This window comes from Epinephelus moara, chromosome 1, assembly GCF_006386435.1.
Source record: "Epinephelus moara isolate mb chromosome 1, YSFRI_EMoa_1.0, whole genome shotgun sequence".
Lineage (NCBI taxonomy): Eukaryota > Metazoa > Chordata > Actinopteri > Perciformes > Serranidae > Epinephelus > Epinephelus moara.
The window spans coordinates 28844035-28866722 of record NC_065506.1 but is presented as its reverse complement, the minus strand read 5'-3'; the positions used below and the strand labels follow the sequence as shown (position 1 = coordinate 28866722).

General features: G+C 41.2%; 1 protein-coding gene across 9 annotated transcripts in view; it reads left to right on the top strand.

Moving 5' to 3' along the window:
- The window catches only part of plekha7b (pleckstrin homology domain containing, family A member 7b), a 93689-nt gene that overhangs the window by 2516 nt on the left and 68485 nt on the right, over positions 1-22688 (top strand). Inside the window, exon 1 of one of the 9 annotated variants that reach the window (XM_050043020.1) lies at positions 12766-12922. The exons of 7 other annotated variants lie outside the window; for them this stretch is intronic. Coding sequence is in view for 1 of the 2 variants with exons in the window: in XM_050042990.1 (XP_049898947.1) it covers positions 17534-17607 (74 nt within the window). In the remaining variant the exon portion in view is untranslated. Of the gene's footprint in view, positions 1-12765; positions 12923-17177; positions 17608-22688 lie in introns of those variants that run through there. One more of the 9 variants, XM_050042990.1, reaches the window with a different exon arrangement.

The window sequence follows — 22688 nt, the reverse complement described above, 5'->3', positions numbered from 1 at the left end:
TGTTGTTTTACTGTGGATGTTGTATTTGTTGCATTTTAAATGTGTTTTGATTGGCTGCTACCTTGGCCAGGTCAGTCTTGCAACAATGCACAGTTACCAGTTCTGAATAATGACAAGAGGAATCTTTCCAAAAGCGAGTTTGTATCAAGTAGTGTTGTCTTGATACTAGAATTTCTAGCTTTGAAACAATACCTTAACAGATATCAATATTCAATACCAGGCCTTTGGCTCAGGAGGTAGAGTGGGTTGTCCACTAATTGGAAGATTGGCGATTCGATCCCGACTCCTCCAGTCCGCATGTTGAAGTATCCTAAGACAAAATACTGAACCCCAAACTGCTCCAGATGGCTGTGCCGTCAGTTAGTATGGATCGTATGGATGTTTACTGTAACTAAGTAGCAGCTGGCACCTTGTAGTGTATGAAAGGGTGTGTAAATGTGATGTATAGTATTAAAGCGCTTTGAGTCGTCGGAAGACTAAAAAGGCGCCATCCAAGTGCAAGTTTATTTACCATTTTCAATACCAAAAACATTTACGGCATAATATTTGAAATTTATTAAAAGATAGATATAACAAGGCTTATAACCTTGTAGCTTTACAATGCTTTTATTTCTTTCTCTCAAGGTAATACACATAATTGAAAAGTGTTTGCCCAGCCTGTTTTCGTACTCTGGGTCTGAGCTGTGGTTGTGCATTTTTTTCATTCATGCAGTACTACAGTACCCATGTACATAATGATGAATACATGGCACATAACGTGCATTGAGGCATTTTTGGGGGACTGTTGCAAAAGCAAGATATCTGGATCAATAGATAATAGATAACGTATCTGCACAGCACCTTTAATATAAGCTGTGAGCAGGTTCAGTAAAATATTGCAATATTTGCTTTAAAGGTCCAGTGTGTACGATTTAGGGGGATAAAGTGACATCTAGTGGTGAGGATTGCTGATTGCAACCACCTGAAACTTCGCCCGGTTTGAATTCTGTCAGTGTTGATTGTTCAGGAGGTTTTTACTGGGAGCCAAATTATGCTGAATTAACATGACAACGACGACTTTAATTTTCTTGGTTAGTAGCAAAGAACAGCGCAATGACTGTAGTAAACATTAACAATAAGAGAGAACAAGAAAGTCCAGCTGGTCAGGTGTATTACCACTGCATAAAATGGGTATGGAAACCCTCTCAGATGTTCGGAATTGATATGTATTGATATATGGATATTTTTGACAGCACTAGTGTCAAGTGACTTTGACTATGTAAATATTTGACAGTAAAGTAGGACATAATGATATTGAGATGATGCTGTTTTCTTAACCGCTATATGACAAATTGATTGGTCTTTGTTCTTGAAACAGTGGGACTATGAAGTCCCATATCGCTGCTTAGCGTTCATATGGATAATTACTTTGACTAACAGCTGAGCTGGTGATGAGTGCAACCTTTTCATTACACCTCAGTGGGGGCAATTTCTGTTGATGTGAGCATTTACTATTCTCAGGTGATGGAGTACTGTCATTTCCTCATTGTGGAGAAGTTTATCTCAGGTGGTTTATTTGATTTATTGCAGACCTGGGTGACGCCAGGTTTCTGTATTTGTCCCATGTGTCTACAGGGTAATTATAGGAAGAGTCGCTTGTGTTAAGCTCACCTGGCCTGTAATTCCGGCTCTCAGCTAATTAGACTATAAGAGTGGATACACAGGCCTGGTTAATTTGTTGCTACTTTGTTCTTAAAACATGAGCCGGTTTGGCAGATTAAAAGTTTAAAACAGCCTACCCTCCTCCAGGAACATGTTAACAGCTTTGGTGTAAGATATGCTTTGGGTATTGATGTAAGTTGGCAAAGCTGGACCACTGAAGACAGTGAAGATGGCTCCCTAGCTCAATGGGATTATTCCTTACATCACATTAAAAATTGGAAAGGGACCGGACAACTTGGACTGTGGCCCTCTTTCAGACCATTAAAATCATCACAAGTGTTTTTAACTGGCTACAACTCAGCACTTTAAAATACCCATTAATACTATGGAGACATCCCCCATTAGCACTGAGTTTAGGTGAGTTTAATTTTCTGCTCCAGGCTGCATGCTGTGGTTCTTTGTGTCCGATTAAATTTCATCATTAATTTTAAGTTAAACATCAGACTTTATAAACTTTCTTGACGTGGAATAAGATTTTTAGCCAGCAAGCTCTTTGGTATAATTTACTGCTTCCTCTTCTCGTCTCGTCTCTTAGCTGTCCAGGAGGCATACCACAACAAACTCAAACAGGACTGAAGTCCACATGGTGCTGCCGTGACAACGGTCGGTAGATTTGGTTGTGTGTCTTTGGTGGAATTTAGCTGAGGTGGAGTACAAAGGAGGGATTGTTCAGACACTATCACCGTGACAAAACTCACACTTGTTTACACCTCACTGTAGGCCAGCCTGCAGACCTGAGCTATCTGATTAATGGTGGCTGATGTTCTGCTTGTTGTGATGTTCCAAAGGGTCCAACACACTTTCAGTGTCTCAACTCAAACTAAGAAGGATTCATTTGTGACAAAATATAGTTTAGATTATGTAGTTTACAGAGCTTTTTAAACTCCAACACTGACAAATAAATAGATTGAAATTGGAGCGCAAGATTATCAAAACTAATGGCGGAGGTCTGTCGCCGTCTGAAACAGATTGAAATAGAGAGGCTGTCACACTTCTGGCAACTCTCCAAGGGAGTGACCCATTTTGAAAATCATCTTCCAAAATCATCCCGTTTCAATCTCTGAAGATAATACGCCACAGATGAAACAGGTCTCTGTGTTGAGGTAAACATGTATAATGGATGCACATTAGGCAAGAAATTGGAGCGCAAAAGAAGGCTGGAATACATCATGAGGCAATGAGATGTGTATAACATACTGTATAATAGGTACAGTGCAACTTTGTGAAGCTTCCTGTTCAAGTCATAATAGAAGGCCTCAACTGTTATGAACTGTAATGCATCTCTGACGTGGTTGAAGCCGGGGAAACTGAGTTCAGTTAGATCTGTGCTCCACCACATCACTGGCACTCACTGAGCATAGGAAATGTGCAATTCTATAGCTCCCTGAGGAAAAAAAATGACCCCACTGAGGTACAATGGTGTCCTGTTGAGGACACAGTTCACATTGTTGCTTACAGTGCTGTGGAAGGGAAGTCCAGGAAGAAGCGGTTGATGCAAAACTAACATAGATTTCACACCAAAAAAGGCTTCGTCTGTCTCAGCTTCATTTGCCCGTCAGGTATGATAACCCCATTAATATTTTATAGTGTTTATCTTCCCTTTCTCCTGCTGCTTGTTATGTTTTTTTAGGTTGTGCTTGCATTTTGTTACTAGCTGACTATTTTTTGATCAGGACAGTATGAGTTAATTAGCCGTGGGATGTTTTGGGAGTTCTGAAGCAGGGCTTTTTAATAGGGGATAAAAAAGAAGTTTCATATCCCTACTGGGCCTTATCTCAAGGCTGTTTAATGAAGCTTTCTTTTTCTGCGAACACAGCAGATCCATACCTCACTGCTGGGTTCAAAACATCATTGCCAAAAAAGATAGAAGCAGAAACAGCCTCAAGGTCCTTGAAGTAACCTTTGCCCTTGCAGATTTCAGATTCTTTCAAAGGTCTAATGTGTATGATTTGGTGGCATCTAGCAGTAAAGTTGCAGAACTGAAACTTCTCCTCTGTATCAAGTGTTTAGGAGAACTACGGTGGCTGACATGAAAACTTGAATGGCCTTCTCTAGAGCCCATGTTTGGTTTGTTTGTTCTGGGCTACTGTAGAACAGCAAGGTGGACTCCGCGATAGAGGACCCTCTCTGTATTTAGACATAAACAGCTCATTCTAAGGTAACAAGAACAGCAATTTTTATTTTCAGGTGATTTTAAACTTGAAAACATAGTTAAGGATATTATATACCATTTCTGCCAATAGATGCCCATGAATACGATTAAGATTTTCGCTAGCAAACTGTACTTTTGACACTGTACATGACTTTTAAACTTTTACAGTGAGGAAAACTTATGGTATTCTCCATTGTGCAGGAGCATACTGTGTGAGATAGCTTTACTACAGTGGATTTAGGATATGAGTTTTAAAGAGTTTTCCCAATTGGTCCTCCGCTGGGCTCAGGCAGGAAGACAATCCAGTTAGGCTCCTTTTTTTTTCTTTCAAAGAAGCAGCAGTAACTCTCCAGTAATCCCCTCAGAAATGGTCAATACTCAGATTAAAACTCAGAATGGGACCTCAAATTTCATCCTTAGGTAATGTTTTGAAGCTTAACAACATATTTCACTGACATTAGTCTAAGATTTTATTAAGTATGATGGATGAGACCAACTACCGTTGAGATTTGCTAAGTAACCTCATGTTTGCACAAAGGACTGCGCATGTAAAGGGATGCTGTTTGGAAATCTTTGTCGGGTGCCTTGGGAAGTAATGAAGAAAGATTGAAAACACATCACTGAATACCAATCAGATAGAGCACTCCCACCCCCAGGCAACAAGCAGAGGGGGGGATCAGTGCAAATGCTTTTGTTTCAGCAAAGCTGAGGTGAGGGTGACAGGAACAGTGAGGCGGCTGTTCATCTTCACAGATAGTTCACTTACAGGAATACTTTGTGCCATAAGAATGTGGGGAGAATGTATAAATGAACTGTGGTAAAATTCCCACCATCTTACCAACTCTGAGATCTCCATGCTCATCTCTGAGCTCAAAACTGCTTGGATGACGTAATTCTCCATGGCTCTAGGGCTGTTGCTCGAACTACAGATTGTACGTACTTATTTTTGTATGCCCCCCATTGCGCAAACAGTATACAAACAGTATAGAAGCAGATAGAGAGAGACACCTGCCTACTATGCAGTGCTGTTGCGTGATCCAGTGTATGATTCTGTGGCTGTATTGCCTATTTCTTGCTTAAAATGTTTTCAGAACCATATTTTAGTGCACTGTTTGGCTGTAATAAGAGATCAGTCCTCTCCTCTACCAACATAGAAACTGATATCTATAAATCTATTGTGCTATCTGAGAGTGCCCATGTTTAAACTGTGCTTGGATGTTACAGACAAGAAGGTATGGATGGAACTGCATATGTCATTGGGTTCATTCAGTTTGATCTGTTTGTCACAGATGTTTCACGTAATAAGATCCCGTAACACCAACAGCTTTCCTACTGTATATGCGCTCCAGCGAGTAAATATTAATTACATATTTATATAGTGCAGGTGTGCAGGTCTGCCCTTACTTGCTCATGCTTTGGCACACCTTGCACACCAGGTTGTGTTTGCCTTACAATTTCATGTCCAACAGGACCATCTGTGCTTGTTGAACTGCCGCTGTAGAGATCCACGGAGTACTGTAGGAACCATATTTCTTGAAGCAGTGTCTTCAGACTCGTATGAAATCATTTTCAGCACCACAAAGCAAAGATATTGAAACTGAGCCATCAAAGGAACTAAAGCTATTTATAATATTTATCTTTCTTGATACATTCTGTCGTGGCTTTACTGAAACTGTCGTTTAGCTGTGTAATTTTCATTATGCCTCTTTGTAGACTCTGAGGAGCTTTTTTTGTCTCACCAGTTTCTGATGACAGCAGAGATTCCTGATAAGCACAGGATCAGCATCAGCAAGTTAAAGTTTAAATGAGCAACCAAGCTGCATTATGATTTTTTTTTTCATTTATTTGTTAATATGAGCACAGTAGGGTTGGGTGATATGGAGAAAATCAAATATCACTATATGTTATATACATTCACCGACCACTTTCTTAGGTGCACTTTGCTCGTACCAGGTTGGACCCCTTTTGCCTCCAGAACTGCCTTAATTCTTCGTGGCTTAATTTAACAAGGTGCTGTAGACCTTTCTCAGAGATTTTGGTCCATATTGACATGATAGCATCATGCAGTTGCTGCAGATTTGTTAGCTGCACATCCATGATGCAAATCTCCTGTTCCACCACATCCCAAAGGTGCTCTATTGGATTGAGATCTGGTGACTGTGGAGGCCATTGGAGTACAGTGAACTCGTTGTCATGTTCAAGAAACCAGTTTGAGATGATTTGAGTTTTGAGACATGGCGCAACGTGTTGTTTGTCAAGAATGGTCTTCTGCGTACCTTGGTTGTAACGAGTGGTTATTTGAGTTACTGTCACCTTAAACCATACCATTCTTCACTGACCTCCTGGATGTTTCCTCTTTTTGGACCATCCTCTGTAAACCCTAGAGATGGTTATTCATGAAAATCCAAGTAGATCACAGTTTCTGAAATACTCAGACCAGCCTGTCTGGCACCGACAACCATGCCACATTCACGCCACTTAAATCACCTTTCTTTCTCCATTCTGATGCTTGGTTTGAATTTCAGCAGGTCGTCTTGACCACATCTACATGCCTAAATGCACTGAGTTGCTGCCACATGATTGAGTGATAAACTATTTGCGTTAAGGAGCTGTCAACAATATTGATATAATATCAATATCTTGCCCTGCCCTAAGTTGAAAGGACAACTTATGCGCTTTAATCCAATTAACTACATATCAGGAATCTTACAAATTTATTTGTACATGCTTGATTTTTTTTATCAAAGGCTTAACTGCAAGCAGACAACCAATTACCCCCCAAAAAAAGGAAATACAGTATATATATACACTTGCAGATACAAAGAGTATCGTGGGTTTACAGCAGTTCAACAGCATGATTTAAGACCTTCTTTCCTCATTATAATTTTTTTAAACAGTGTGTACCCTATTAAGTTTTCATTAACTATTTTACATTGTGATTAGGGCTGTGTAACAAAGGTATACCATGATCAAATTGGGAGACATTCCAGTACGTTATTTTTAAGTTGGTCAGGAGACCAGGCATTCTTTAAGGTCACGTTTGATATGTAAAACATCTTTTATTTTTGCCCTCAAAGAAGTCACAAGGTCATGAGGCAGATATGTTACTGTATAGCAAAGACCGTCTCAGATATACATCACCTCTGCAGACTCCTGGGTGTGAGCTTGCGTTTAAACACAGTTCAGTCTCTCTCTTTCTTTTCCTTGCCTCAAGCTGTTTGTTGAGACAGTGACCTTCAGCTGAAAATAGATACTCCGAAATGGTGGTGTCATTCTTGACAGGCAAAATCCTGACGGATCAGATTACTCCTGCCTTATCTGGGCAAAATAAAGAAATTTGATTTTTGGGGACAGTATTGCTATGACAGGGACTAAAAATCACTGCACTACTGTATGTTGCAGGACTCCTCCCTTTGTGCGTAAAATGCCTGCTTGGCTGATTGATTCTTATTTTAATTATTCTATGAATGAGGCATCATCATTCATTTTAGTTGTACTTGCTGATGAAATTAGAAAATTATCAAATGATTGATCAGCTGGAAACATATAGGGTCGTAGGTCATTCTTATCGCAGCATCAGAATCCTATGTTATGACAAAATAGCAGCACCTTAGCTTGTGCTGGCTCATTTTGATTTAACTGTCTGCTTGTTGCGCTTCTCTACCCACCATTGCACCATGTGTGTTGTGCAGGGAATGAAAATACTGAATGAGCGGGCTAAATTTATTTCAAGGTCAAGAGAATAGCAAAACATGATGTAGTGCTCATTTGCCTGTCTTTGCACCGTAATATAAATAGTGCCCAAAATATTTTTCTTTTACAGAGGAAAGTGATAGAGTGGAGCAGGGAGAGAACTTGGTATCTTTCTTTCTGTCTTTCACACACCCACTCACACCAACTACATGGAACATCACAAAGACTTAATTTCCTGATAACAAACGTGCATGGAGTATACAGTGAACCCTGCCTTGAAGCACGAATCATTAATCCTGCGAAGATGGCAACAGAGCACATTTGAAACCCATCTTAAGCAGCAGACAGAGGAATACTGAAATTGGAAATTAGCATTCATGGCCAAGGAATTGCAAATGGGCTGAGTCCTCTCAGTCTTGTTGTGGGATGATTAATTTTGACCATTTTGTCATTATCAGTACATCCTTGTATCATGTTTGAGTCGTGTCCAACTATTGTGTGCATCTATCTTCTCTCTGTGCTTGTGAGGCGGTCTGAACCTTCATTTGAGGCCAAAGAGTTTTATAAACAGCTGTGTGTGTGGTCAATATCATGTCATTTGGTGACTTATTACAGGGGCTTGTGACAGCTAAACAATACATACTGTACAGTACTGTCGAGGCCTACAAATAGAGTCGGAGGTTAAAGCAGCGGAGTGAATAAAGACGATGAAAACAAAGAGTAGATTGAGAGTCTGGTACAGTGGACGTTTGTGCTGCAGAATACAAAGGAAGCTTTCCATCAGGCCTTGTTTGGACTTGCAATATTTAACCCAGGAGTCTGCAATGAATGAATACATTAAGAGCTGTGGGCCTGAGGTGTGCTCTGTGGGATGATATACATTATCTAGAATGAGTCATTCACCATCCAGACGACTTGAGCAGTTTGACCAGTCAGAGCTGGAGCAGGACTCAGAGCAGAAACAGGGCAGGGGAGATGCCCGAGACGGGATGGGGACCTGCTGTTGCAGTTGCCTGCCCCTCGGCCAGGGGACTGACTCAGCTGATCATGAAACAGGGGTGGTTGCTGAGCTGGAGGAGGAGGAGAGGCCGATTAAGACAAGGTAACACTGGTTTAATGATATTATTACAGTTACATTTTGTCTTTTGCTTTGTGTAAAAGAAATGATTTTAGACATAAATGCTAATACAGTCTGGATATCTGTGATGCTATGATAATGTACAGCACATGTAAATGTCCCTGGCTTGCAACAGAAATCTAATATTGTAGAAAAACAGAACTTTTCCCCCTTTTTTTGTATCACTCTTTTCATGTTGTCAAAGAAGGAAGCTCTGCACCTGAGTAAATTCAGCTGCCTCTCTGGAGGAAAGAAAGAGTTTGTATACCCTCCCTCTGATTGAATTCAGATGACAGTTCTTTCTGCCGCATTCTGTCAGAGCCTGAGTGTGACTGGAGCCACTGCAGAGAGAAGCCGGTCCCACACTGTTCTCATCTCACCAGACGGGTGAGAAGAGAAGTGATTAGTTAGCAGCCAGAAAGCTGGAAGATGGATGTCGTGGAAAAAGAGAAAGTCTTTCTAGAGAGCATATCTGAGATATGGGCTAACCCTTTTTTCATGAAGTACTCCTTTTTTTATTTCTACCAAAAGATTCCAGTGTTTGATGTGAAAGTGATGAACAATAAAATAGGTAATTTAAATGTGAGAAGCTCACTTCACCAGTAGAAAATCTAATACGCCATAAAATAATGGCATTGATTTTCTGAAAGCATAGAAAATTTGCATTTAGATAAAAAGAGCTTAGTTGCAGTGACAGTATCCATCTGGTAAAAGTTGAGATACTGCATGAAAAGTGTTTCACTTAGCTCTACAATGAAACTACTAAGGAGTGCTTGTTAAAACTATTACGTACATGCTACATGTAGCGCAGAATCTACAAAACGTCCTCCATATGAATAACTGTTTTATAGTATAAACAGCAGTGTTGCAGCTGCACTAATCAATATTTTTATATTAATAATGGATCAAATGAATAGGTGTAAGTAAAAACTGTTCAACAGTCTGCTGGTGCGTGTTTTAATTGCCTGATAACGTCTACCTGAGGGCAGAAGGTCAAACTAATGGTGAGCAAGGTGAGATGAGTCCTTAATGTTTGTTGTCATCATCAACTCCATGATGTTCTCAGCTCTAAAGGCAGACAGACAAAGTAGTGACTAGGTGGAAAACATAGTGGTGCATGGAGCTACTAAAGAGAAGATTATCTCCCTGGTGAGGACCAAAAAGGGCAACAAGGAGAGTGAATATTGGACTTAAATTTGACTCTAAAGGACTGCTAATGTTTTTTCTGTATCTGCTGGAATTTCTTGATTGGCAAGTTTTCACTGACAAGTTCAGCATAACAACTTTAGAAGGTGATGTTACGTGAATGTTGATTTTTCAGCTTGTTACGCTGATCTGCATATTATTAATATGGCTTAAAGCAAATGCTCAATTAGACTACGACATACACTACCAGCCACTTTATTAGGTACACCTGAACAACTGCTTGTTAATGCAAATAACTAATTAGCCATCACGTGGCAGCAACTTAATGCATTTAGGCATGTAGACATGGTCAAGACGACCTGCTGAAGTTCAAACTAAGCATCAGAATGAGAAAGAAAGGTGATTTAAGTGACTGTAATGTGGCATGGTTGTTGGTGACAGACGGGCTGGTCTGAGTATTTCAGAAACTTTCACTCACAACCATCTCTAGGGTTTACAGAGGATGGTTTGAAAAATATCCAGTGAGCGGCTAAAATGTCTTGTTGATGCCAGAGGTCAGAGGAGAATGGCCAGACTGGTTCAAGATGATAGAAAGGCAACAGTAACTCAAATAACCACTCGTTACAACCAAGGTCTGCAGAAGACCATCTCTGAACGAATAACACGTCTATCATTGAAGCAGATGGGCTACAGCAGCAGAAGACCACACCAGGTGCCACTCCTGTCAGCTAAGAACAGGAAACTGAGGCTACAGTTCACACAGTCTCACCAAAACTGGACAACAGAAGATTGGAAAAATGTTGCCTGGTCTGAGGAGTCTCAATTTCTGCTGCGATATTCAGATAGTAGGGTCAGAATTTGACGTAAACATGAAAGCATGGATCCATCCTGCCTTGTATCAAATTTGCAGCAACTGTGTGATGCTATCATGTCAATATGGACCAAAATCTCTGAGGAATGTTTCCAGCACCTTGTTGAATCTATGCCACCAAGAGTTAAGGCAGTTCTGAAAGGCCAAGTCCAACCTAGTACCCAGGAAATCAGAGACCAATCAAAGACGAGATGACCTTGAACCTGACTGATTCTCCTGTGTGCCATCTGGTCTGATTAGAACAGGAAGTGGTGCCATGTCCTGATTGAAAGTTAATCATATCTCTTGGAACAGAAAGACATTGTGTAAGTTCTCTCACTTTTTACTTCTCTCACTTCCTTTTTTAAACACAGCATCTTGAAGAGTTGTACTGATTTGTCTGCTTAATCTGACATTTATTGAGTGACGATAGGATTTGAAGCAATAAAGGTGCTTTGCAGTGTTTCACTCCATACATATTCCTTAAGGTATATTATCTGAAGTCTGAATAACTTAACACTTCAATAAGCTTATATTCGGCAGCAGATTGTGTGCATGAGCTCTGAAAAATGTTTCTCATTGTGGATTACTTGATTGAATATTGCTGTTCCCATTAATGGAATATTGAGTGTGAAAAGGATAAATGAAAAGGCCCGTCTGGCCGATGCTAGCGAGAGCAGATCTGGTGGTTAGGGCAATTTCACTCACTGCAGCATTTATTGAACACATTGACCGCACAGCTGTGTGAGTTCTCACAAAGCAGTCCAATTTAATTTGCTTTAGTGCAGAGATGCGGGGCTAATTCCCCATTCATGATGTGATTGATTATACTTTTTACTATTCTTAATTTTTATGATCTGATCATTTAAGATGGCTTTGATCATTGTTCTTATCCGCTGTCTGTAATCTGCTCTGTGAGATTAAGATTGGATTGTGCCGCAAAGATGTGGTGCTGATTTTGACAGCACATTTGAAAGTTTTTGAATCACTGCAAGAACAATTTGAGGATGTGTCCTTATCTCAGTGAGCCACTGAGACCTGGGGAAATATGTGCTTGTGTTTGTCGTGAGGTGCTGTTCTGTAGGACGCCACTAGATATCGCTGTTGAGTCTCAGTCAGATTGACAGTTTAATGCAGTTTCACATTTGTTTCTGTTTTATTTGATCTGTTATTGAGACAGGCAATGCTTGAAGTGTTTTGCTACTCAGTCTTTCTTATTGTGCAGGCTTGTGTCTACTGCTTGCCATATTAAAAAGAAAATATGTTTATTAAATTTTAAATTCTTGAGTTATGTGATGACAGTGTAATTTATTTTATTGACATCTCAGTCTTAAAGCCCTTATCCTGGATTTGACTTACATGTTATTGATTCTGTTCTGTATTGCATATTTACTTGACAATATCGTCCTGCATTCCTAATTTTTGGCTAACACATGTATATTTGCAAAGCAATTTTCCTAGTTTGATAAGTTTTTTATTAACAGACTGGGATTAATATCATAGTTTAATAATTTTGTTATACAGCAGCCAGGAGGACAGCAGTGGAGGCAGGTGATAGAGTGATGTATGAAAGTTGACCTGGCAGTCCATCGTACGTATCGACCTAAACCACCCTCATCCCGCCCTCTGCTCTTATCTATATGTCTGTCTGTGGATTATTGAACTGACACTGCAGCGGCCTGAGCCAGCCACTCAGCTATAGTCTGCCCTCCATCCTCCATCCCTCTCTCTCCCTGACTGACAGGGGTGTGATCTGATAAAGAGGACTCAGGGTTAGACTGAAGGCTCTGGTTGCAGTCACAGACCAAGGTCAGCACTTTACGTTGACTGGACAACACATTGAGGTGAATACTCCTCATCTGTGGTCACCAGAGAGGTGGTGGCGTCTGAGTTTCTCAACAAGCCGGGCCCTTCCCCTTTCTGCCTTCTTTTTCTTCCATATAGGGTCAGAACAATGGAGCGTTATCATTTTATACTTCCCCGGAGAGGCTAAGTAGAGAGTAAGTGCAGGTGGTGTTACTGAGTGATCCAGAGTAGAGAGAGAGGGCTGAAACAGCAGTCTTGCTTCTATCTGACACCGCTCTGTGCGCCGCTCCAACACACCCACCTAGCATTGTGCACACAGTTAAAACAGGCTCACTTACCATACGTTAAGAGAACAGTAAGGCACACACCTTATTGTTCGTCTTCGGGATCAGGACATAGTTGGACATTTGAGACTTTTGAATTGGACTTACTACTTCCTACATCTGAGCACTAACTGGTGAGTAGTAATGTAGCAACATGTACGATTAAGAGGATTCTGAGGCTATCAGAGACTTACTGGGAGTATGCTGAGTAGTGTGAGATGAAGAGGATGAATCTGTTGTGTCTTTATATTGAGATGTCAGACATAGTTTTACTTGAAAAATAATTAGAATAGTTTATAAATGAAGGCTAGCCAGTTCAGTTTCACCTTTTTAAAACCTTAAAATATACAGTATATGTATATTTTAAGGTTTTATTCATTATGTGTATATGGCTTTTTATCATATGCAATCACATGTTTTTATTGCTTTGTGATCATAGACACATAACAAGAACATTTCCATAATTCAGTCACTTTTCATTCAAAATATTTGCTCAGTTCAATTGTGGTTTTACAGTTTATTGAGAGTCATGCTATTGGTTGGGGACAGTAGTGAAAAAGATAATCAGATCTTTTACTTAAGTAAAAGTAGAAATATAGAATAAAAATACCACAATTTCCTGCATTTAAAAATTTATGTAAGTAAAATTTTTACCAGCTAAATGTACCAGAAGGAGCTGTATGCAACATTCAGAGCATATCCATGAGTCAGAGTCTGAGTCAGGATTGACTGCACATGGCTCTCAACATGGAGGTGGCTGAGCCAGTGCTAGCATCTATTGACGTAAACAGTGCTAACAACAGCAGCAGTGCTGACAGAGCTAACAGTGTTAACGTGGACGGTAACAGGAGGGTGGGCACTATGGGTGCTACGCTTCCGTGTTATCAGCAGTAATTGCTTTATAAAGGCAGTGCACAGGGGTGGCGATCAACTTGCCAGTGGGATACACAAGTCTCATTCTTGTGAACCTGATATCTTTGAGAGTTTTTTCAAATTTAGCACAAATGTCCACTTGGACAACGATAAACGAGTAGATTTTCGTGAACATATATTTCTCGAACACCTTGACGGAGTTTGCTCAGATTAGGGACAAACATCCACTTGGACTCAACAATAAACTGATTTAAAATTGATGTAAAATGTCAAGGTCACTGTGACCTTGCATCTGTTTCATTCTCATGAACGTGATAGTTGAATAGGGCCTAAGGGAATTTCCTCATATTGGGCACAAACATCCACTTGGACTCAACAATGAACTGATTAGATTTTGGTGGTCAAAATTCAAGGTCACAGTGACCTTACAAAACATGTTTTTGGCCATAGCTCATAAATTCATATGCTAATTATGGCAAAATTTCACATAAAGGTCTAATAGGTTAAAAAGATGAAGCGATGACATTTTATATCCAAAAGGTAAAAGGTCAACTTCACTGTGACATCATAATGTTCCGCAAACACTGAATAACAGCCATTATTCAATATCATAACTCAGGAACAGAAGGGCAGACATTTGGTCAGATACTGAATTGATGACATCAATCTTGAGTGTCCACCTTGAAACTGTGCTGACTGTATAGATCTTCTGTGCTGACTAGATAAAGATGTGTGTGAAGCTTTCATATTTTAGAACATGTAGCTTCTTTTCTTTGAAGCACTGTCAACTTTCATGGCTATATATGAGTCCGGACAGACATGTTTGTAAACTGTAACTGCAAATTGACTGGTTTGCAAATTGACTGGTTTGCAGAGGCACACAACTGCAAGGTGGTAAATCTAGTTTTATTATAATTACAAGCATTTGTTTTTTTATCCCTTATAATAATAGAACATTAGTTATTTTGTGCATCCTGTTTTTTGCTGCAGACACTGTGGAACCATTCTGCTTTTTGCCAGTTCATGTGTTTGCCATGTGTTTGGCTGTTTTACGTTTGAATAGTGCACGTTGCAGTTTTTCCATGCACTGAGACAGATTACTGTAAAAGAGGCCCGTGCACAATTCAAACAGCCATTGGTGGTCGTTGGACCCGGTGATCTGTCATACTACAGTAGTACCATCTCCACAGTGTTGCAGAGGTCTTTACTTGCAGTGTGAGTGCCTTCGACTCCTGGGGTATGCTAACGAGATGTGAAGGAGAGTGTAGATGGATGAGAAAGAGCAGCAGAGGATGAAACACAGGGGATGAGGGCAACAGCAGCTGGATGCATTACCTGCGTGTTTGTGTGTGTATGTGGGCAGGTACTGTCAGTATAATCTGTGAGTTGACTTCCTGAGTCCTTAGCTGGTGCAGAAAACATTTTTTTTCCCCCCACTATCTCTATTAGCTGATAGAAGGCATTTGTAGCATGGCATAGTCATCAGTCTTTCAGCTGTTAGGTCAAAGCCCTGTCTTCACTTTCATTTCTCAAGTCATGAACTATATCTCCCCAACTCATACTCTCTCTCCTTCATCAGATGTTGACACAGTATTTCCTGTTTACTGTCAAGCTGTTGACGGTCATCCTGCAATCGATTCATCCGATTCATATCATCTTCATTTGAATGACCCGATATCGATTCATAAAATCCAAGATTGATCTTTTAATATGCACTTTTCCCCACAGATGTGTCAAACTTTAACCCGTTTAATTTCACCAGTGCTAAACGGGCCACGGCGCTAAATTATTAATGACTGTAGTATTGAGAAGCTCCGATGTTACCAGCTCTTTTATCTGTAACTGTTGGCTTACTTTTTTACGTTTTGGTGTGATTTAGTATCATGCTGCAGCAGTCTCTCCTCCTGCTGTCTGTGCCACATTTACACACACACACACAGACACACGAACACGGAGCAGAGATAATGCGGTGGAGACAGTGAAGTGAAGATAACTCGAGCTGATGACAGCTACGCTCATTACCGTGAGTGCAATAAAACCTCCACGAGGAATAAGTCAACACTTTATCAATACACATGTTTAGCAACATGTAAACATATAGGAAAGTGATATTTCAATCTGTTCTGTTTGCAGTCTCTCATCCACCGCCATGTTATAAACAAGCAGAGAGCACCTTCCAGCTAATAGCAAATTGTTACTAACAAGCTAGACAACGACAGCAAATGTTAGAGGTTTAGCTTAGTTTGTCTCGTATCTTCAAAGGTGCTAACGGTAATGTGACCTGCAGGCAGTGAGTCTCCTCAGCAGCAGAGGGAGGAGCAGAGATGACAGCAGGACTGATACCGACTGATGTCTGTGTTCTTTATTCTTTATAAACCTCACTCAGTATTGTGATGTCAGGAATATGACTTATTTAATGACATTTTGGATTTGTTTCCAGTGAGATATTGAGTTTATATTGTGACCTTGCTGTTTTGATATTACTGCTGCTGCTCTAGAAACACCATTTAGTCATAAAATATTCAGTTTTATTCCCTTTTGTGAATATATTATTTTTAAAGAATAGTTCCCTGTAAAATTTACAGTAGTAGTTTTCTGAGAATCTCTTTCACATACCAGCAAAAATTGGTATTGCAACTGAAATATCCCCAATCGAATCAATATCGGAAATCGAATCGAACTGGGACCTTGTGAATCTAAATCACATTGATTCAGGAAATCAGCGGCGATACCCAGCCCTAATTTGTGAAGGCTATGAGCAAGTTAAACAGTGAGTAGCTTACTTCATGTAAAATGCTCCCTCAGATGTTTTTCCACCATGACCAGAATACAATACTCTGAAAATACTATTTATTCATACTTATTGTGATCAACAGATATTGAACATTGTGCAAAACATTGTCAAACAGCACAGACTGACTGAATGTGGAAAAACTGTGGAGACATATTGTTGAAATTGCGTTTATTCTTCTGAAGAAATCACAGGCTGTTTGTCATCTCTTTTGTAAACGGATAAATGTTTTTAAAATGTACTTTATTAAACTAAAAAAGGGGAACATTTTGGAGGTGTTTGTTACTAATAGGATATTATGCAATGGTTTTACTGGTCTGGCCCACCTGCGAACAAATCAGACGGTATGTGGCCCATTAACTAAAATGAGTTTGACACCCCTGCTTTATGCAATTATCTATCATTGTATAATTTGTGGTGTTAAAGTTGCAGCGCACTTTCTCCCACTTTCACTCCATCAATTCCTCATCTCTTTTCTTTTTTCCCCCCTACGTGCTACTGTAATTCCTCCTTCTAACTCCATTTCTCCCCTCTGTCTCGCTGTGCACGCTGTGTATTGCCTGCATGACTGCAGAGGGAATGGAGCAGAGAGGGCGTCCGGTTTAGGCAAGTGCTCTGACGGCAGAGCTCCGCTGAGGAACGCATATATTAGAAGAGAGCAAATGAGAGGTGAGGAGAGAGAGAGAGACGGAGTACCACTACAGGGAGGGAATGTGAGAGACGAGAATATGATTACATGGGTTATGGCTAATGCTTTGTACCTGTGGTTTTACTTGGTGCTCTGGGGCCTCATACATGATGTATTGGTGAGGTTGGCTGGCTTTAATAATACCCATCACAAGCCTAATGCTCTCGGAGACAGGGGACAGTTCAGTGATTACGTGTATTTTTAGCTCCACCTCAGCAGCCCCACACAGGAGAGAAGCGGGAAAGCGGATGTTTTGAATGAGTCGACGCCACGGTGCACAGCAGACGACGTCAGCAACAGCAGCACTACCAGCTGAGAGGAGTACACACACACACAGGCACCACTGAGAAGAGCAGAGCAAGCAGCACAGCAAATCACAGACCTGCAGCTAACATGTTGGGCCAACCAGGACAGTCAACCTTACACGTCCCTTACAAGAGGCAGCCAGTGTATCGTGCGACTCACAGGTGTGTATCCCGGCCCCTCTCCCAACACATATGTGGGATTGTATCGCTACATAGCTACTCAGGAGGTGTGTCTGCTAAAGCCTTCCAGCAGCTGCAGGAGATAAAGTGCTTCGGATTGCATGCCGTTAAGTGTGTCTACAAAGTGTATGTGCGGGGAGAGGAGAATTTACACACATGCTGAACAGAGTCTATCGCCCGTTTTTGTGGCAGTGAAAGCAGCCGGCTGTTTTGCCTTTACAAACCTTTGGATTGCCTTCGGGGAGTGTGTATATCAATGTGTACTAATGGTGCAGTGTCTCCAGGAATGAAAGGACAGAGAGGGAGAAAGAGAGAGGGAGAGATGCTCACTGCAGTAATCACAGGTCACTGACCGCTGTGTTGATGTCAGCAGAACTGTGATCTCTCAGGCTGATTATGATGCTCTTCTGCATACACGGTTAATATGGGATGTCTCAAAGGGTTAGTCTGTAGTGGAGGTTTGATGCAGTCCTCCCTAACATTCAGCGAGCCAGAGATACACTTCTCAAAGGAATGTGCTTGTTTACATGGCTTCTCAGTCCTTAGCACAGCTGTTATTAGGGCCCAGCCCACAGATAAATACTGTATATATACAGACTCACTCATGCATTGTCACATCTGCTGCATATTACACTTCTTCATGCACCGGTGGACTGTTTAGCTGTCTTTTTGCTGAAGTTGTATGTTGTTTGTGTCATTGGTTTGAGCTCTAGCCAAAGTGTCAGCATCAAAGTGAACTGAACATGTTTGCTGCTGTGTTTTGCCTGCTATACATTAACATGGTTTGAAATTTAGGGATTTCTCAGTTCAACTATGATCAGGTTTCCATGTATATGAAGTGGCGACCTACAGTTTTTTGCTGTCGTTCGGTTAATTCTGTCAATTGTAATTGGGTTGTGACATAGAAACGATGCTATAGATCCATGCACAAGATTATGAGCTTATTATCATTCTGTCAGGGTCTCGATGTCAGTCGCAGCGATAAGGTTACTTAGCCTATTTATCATTCCTGCATGTGCTCCCTCATCGGTCAGCCCCCCTGCTGTGCTCTCAGGCACAGAGGCAGCGAGCTGTAAACACCAGACCGCAAAATTTCACCTACAGTATGAGCCGCAGATAAAGTAGCTTGACAGTTTGGCTCAGCTGTAAATCAGTATTATTTTCCTTGCAGGACACACATTTATAATGTAGGTCAGTTTAAACTAATAAGAATGAGCCTGTCATAGGTTTGTCCAGTCTTGTTTGGTGGTCTGTTTTTAATGAATTATGTAATGGGTCTGGTTCTACTCAGGCCGCTGGATAACATCTGATTTGATGTTTAGTTCACCCAGTCAGTTCCAGTAATGTTCTGTACAGGCCAGTCACACCCAGTGCAGCTCATCCTTCCCCTTTCATCCCTCGGCCTCAGGGTGAAATGTGGCCAAAAGACACAGCGCTTCATTTGTATGCTTAGCCGAAATAGAGGTCATATTTTTGCAAAGTGCGGCTTTGAATGGCTGGACCACTTCAAACTGAGAAATGACACACCTAAAAGTGGTGCAGGGGACAGAGTATCCATGGATATAGGAGGAGGGACTGTATCAGAGGAAGGAGGTGACCTCTCCTTAACCACAGACATTGTGCACATTTCCAGGGAGACTTAATGCTTCTAAGAATAGACATAATGATGATACTGAGCAGGAGGTTGAGGTATTTGAAAAGGGAGTACATTCTCTATGTATCAAGACCGTGACCTTTTAAATTCCCCAGATTGTGATTTAGATCAGCCTCTGTGAGTGGGATAGAAATTCTCAGGGAAGGGGACTGCTCTGGTAAAGATCCTGCCGGCCAGTCACAGTGCTGGAGCTGCACACCAGATGTGGCCTACCTTCCTCCACTGATGCCTGACTTAATAAGCCTCGTAAGTCTCTTCAAACTCTCTCCCCACACTCTCAGGATACAGAGATCTAAAAATAGCCACTAAATTCAGTTACCCTCTGCCAGCCAAGTGGAACCTCACCTAATTCATTTAATCCATCTGTTTAATTTCCTCGATAAAATGATAATGTGATAGCCTGCGAGCAACCAAGAGGGACAGATGGGAGTGGGCCAAAACTAAATTATTAAATCTTTTTTTTTTTTATAATTTTTGTAACACTGTGTACTATGTTGAGATAACCATTATTTGATGTCTTATCACGCAGTGCAGTGATTGGGTGCTTTACGCTGCTTCTGTACTGAAAAATGATGCTCTTGTGCTCTGAGAAGGGAAATACCAGAGAATAAAAAGCCAGTTCAGAGGGAACAGATTGTGAGAGAAACCTGCAGTGCTTTGATAGCTTTGTGTACAGCATGTTTATGCAGAACAGCTGTGAACACACCGTTATTGTACAGCATGATGTAAAAAGACAATGACGCCAAAAAAAATCTGTTCGCATCCTAGTAGATGTTGTGTGTTGTTTTTGGAAACTGGGGCCTCTATGTGTGTGTGTGTGTGGTACCTGCGTAATGTTCATTGCCTCTGAGCATTGCAGTCATGGAGTAGCTGTGTTGTCTTAACCCTGTGTATCAGTGTAATGCAATTCCCCAGTGGGAGCGTGTTCAGTGGCCGCTTTTGCTCTGCGGTGTGTGTCTGCTCAGATTCTGTAATGAGAACTGCAGGAGAGAGGTCCCTATAAGCCTGGAGCCAGTCTGGACACAGTTAGCTCCCAGCAGAGAACAGATATCACACACACACACACACACACACACACACACACACATAGAGAGCTGACTCAGTCTGCATATCCTGCAGAGAGGGGATTGTGAGCAGAGGACAAGGTGTTTGCCAATCTTGATGAGAAGTCAGAACTGTCTTTGTTTTCCTCCACTGATAACATGTTATGGATATACAGTACACACTGAAGCAAACACTGTTGTAAAGGCAGGTCTGCTGCAGTAAAGTGCTGCACTATACGAGCTCGGACACCCCCAGGGCCAAGATTCTCTGCAGCAAAATTCACCAGACTAATCAAATTTCTCACGTACAGTACCCTCTGTATTTTTGCTTAAATGTGATGACTTTATCATTTACCACTGTACCAAATCCCAAAGAGTATTGTAATGTAATCAAGGGGTCTGAACAATAGATTTGTCTAGCATTGTCTCCTAGTATGCTTTACAGAGCATTTTTCAACAGTTGGATAATTTGATACATTCCTCCGCTTTCATCTTGCTGACAAAAGCTCCCCATTTGTTAAAACAAATCTTTATTTTTTTCTCTTGCGTGTGTGTGTGTGTGCCTGCTTGTGTGTGTGCGGCAGACAAGAGGTGGGGGGCACAAGGAAGGTATTTAGTGTTGGGATGACATAATAATGCCTCTGACATGATTGTGTAAGGGATTTAGACGTGTCTCACAGCATGAGGGTTAGCTGAATCCGATTGTTGGAGGATCCAGTGGCTGTTTATCTGCCCCTCTGCTTTTGGACAAAGGCACTGGCGAGTGACATGGCTTTCATGAAATGGTATTAGAAAACAGGGATTACCCTGGTTCAGATAATGTAATCCGTAAGGACACAATGAAATTCAACTACGCCTGTCCTGTTTTGTTTCTCTACATTAGAAAGAGCATATGGTTAAAGGGGCGACTGCATGAGGACGCTGTATCTGAACATACTTACAGGTCTTGTGGATGGACATCTCCTACTGTATTTAATATTACATTAATTATATTTAAGAAGAGATAGATAAGAACAGTTGTGCTTGAGTTTATTGATCTTAATTACAGAGCTGTTTTCCCATAAGCATGTTAATGGTGTGCAAAAATACCAAATATTGATCCACGCAGAGCAACAGAATAAACTGCTCTGCCATGGTCACATATGTGCTGGCCCTTATTAGACGACTTACCTGCAGCTTTTACACCCCCATGTGCCATTACACCGTAATGGGATGTCATCGAAGCTATTTGTGGAGCAAAAGGTGAACGGGTCTCTTGCTCACACATTTTCAGAGTGGCCATCTCTGCCTATTTTTTGCCATGCTCGTCTGTTACAGTTTGAGTTTTGATTTATTTTCGATGTTGCAGGATTACGGGGTTTAGAGATCAACCAGATAATCTGACCATGAACATATGCAATTTGTGTCCGTGTGTGTGTATGTCTCTGTGTGTGCTCAGGGGAGTGTCTGTGCGGTGTGACAGATTGCCTAAGTTTGGCTGAATCAGACAGAGTCATGCTGCGGATCATTCATTTGGTACTGTAAAACCTCAGGGAGCAGACAGCTCTTTTGAGCTTGAAGGCGAAGAAAAATGCTTGGAGTTAGTCTAGCAAATGATGACTGCTGCTGCATGGGGCTTGTATTGAGAGCCTGCAGGTAGGTTATCTTCACGGGGATACATTTTCTCTATGGGTTATGTCTGTTTGTGATTGAAAGGACTGCATCTGGAAAGTGCATGTGGCTACTTAGGTATAGATGCTGACAGCTTGGTTTGGTAAACAATACTGCAGCTGTTCTGCTGCACAATGCTTAGACCATAGATGTGGTGAGGGCCCCTGTCTTAGTGTGCTCTTTTCTAAGAGGTCTTCTGACTTGTGACGAGGGAGATTATTGTTTTATCAGAATGAAAAGCTGACTTTACATTTCTTCACTTTTGTTTTGCAACTCTGCATACTTTGTACTTTTTAATGACTGCCGACTGGGAGTGATTCATCATGTTGTTGTAAAGACAAAGCTGTCATCTCTGACTGACATCTGTGCTGCAGAATTGCTGCAGAATTCCAGGCAAGCTGCCTCCCTATACATTATCTTGAGAGCCCCAAACAGCAGCACAGTAAGTAGGTGATTCACATGGATGTACACATGTACCTTATAGGAGGATGGCTGAGAGGCTGTGCGGTGATGCACCACCTCCACGCAGAATCCATTTTTATCACGGGAAGGATGCCGTGACAGTTCTGACAGTGTTCTTTTTATGAATATCAAATGATAAATGCAGTTATGTGGAGGTATGATACAGACCCTGTTTTCCTCTCCTCTCCTCTCCTCTCCTCTCCTCTCCTCTCCTCTCCTCTCTTGATTTTGCTTTGGCACTCGTCAGAGAAATA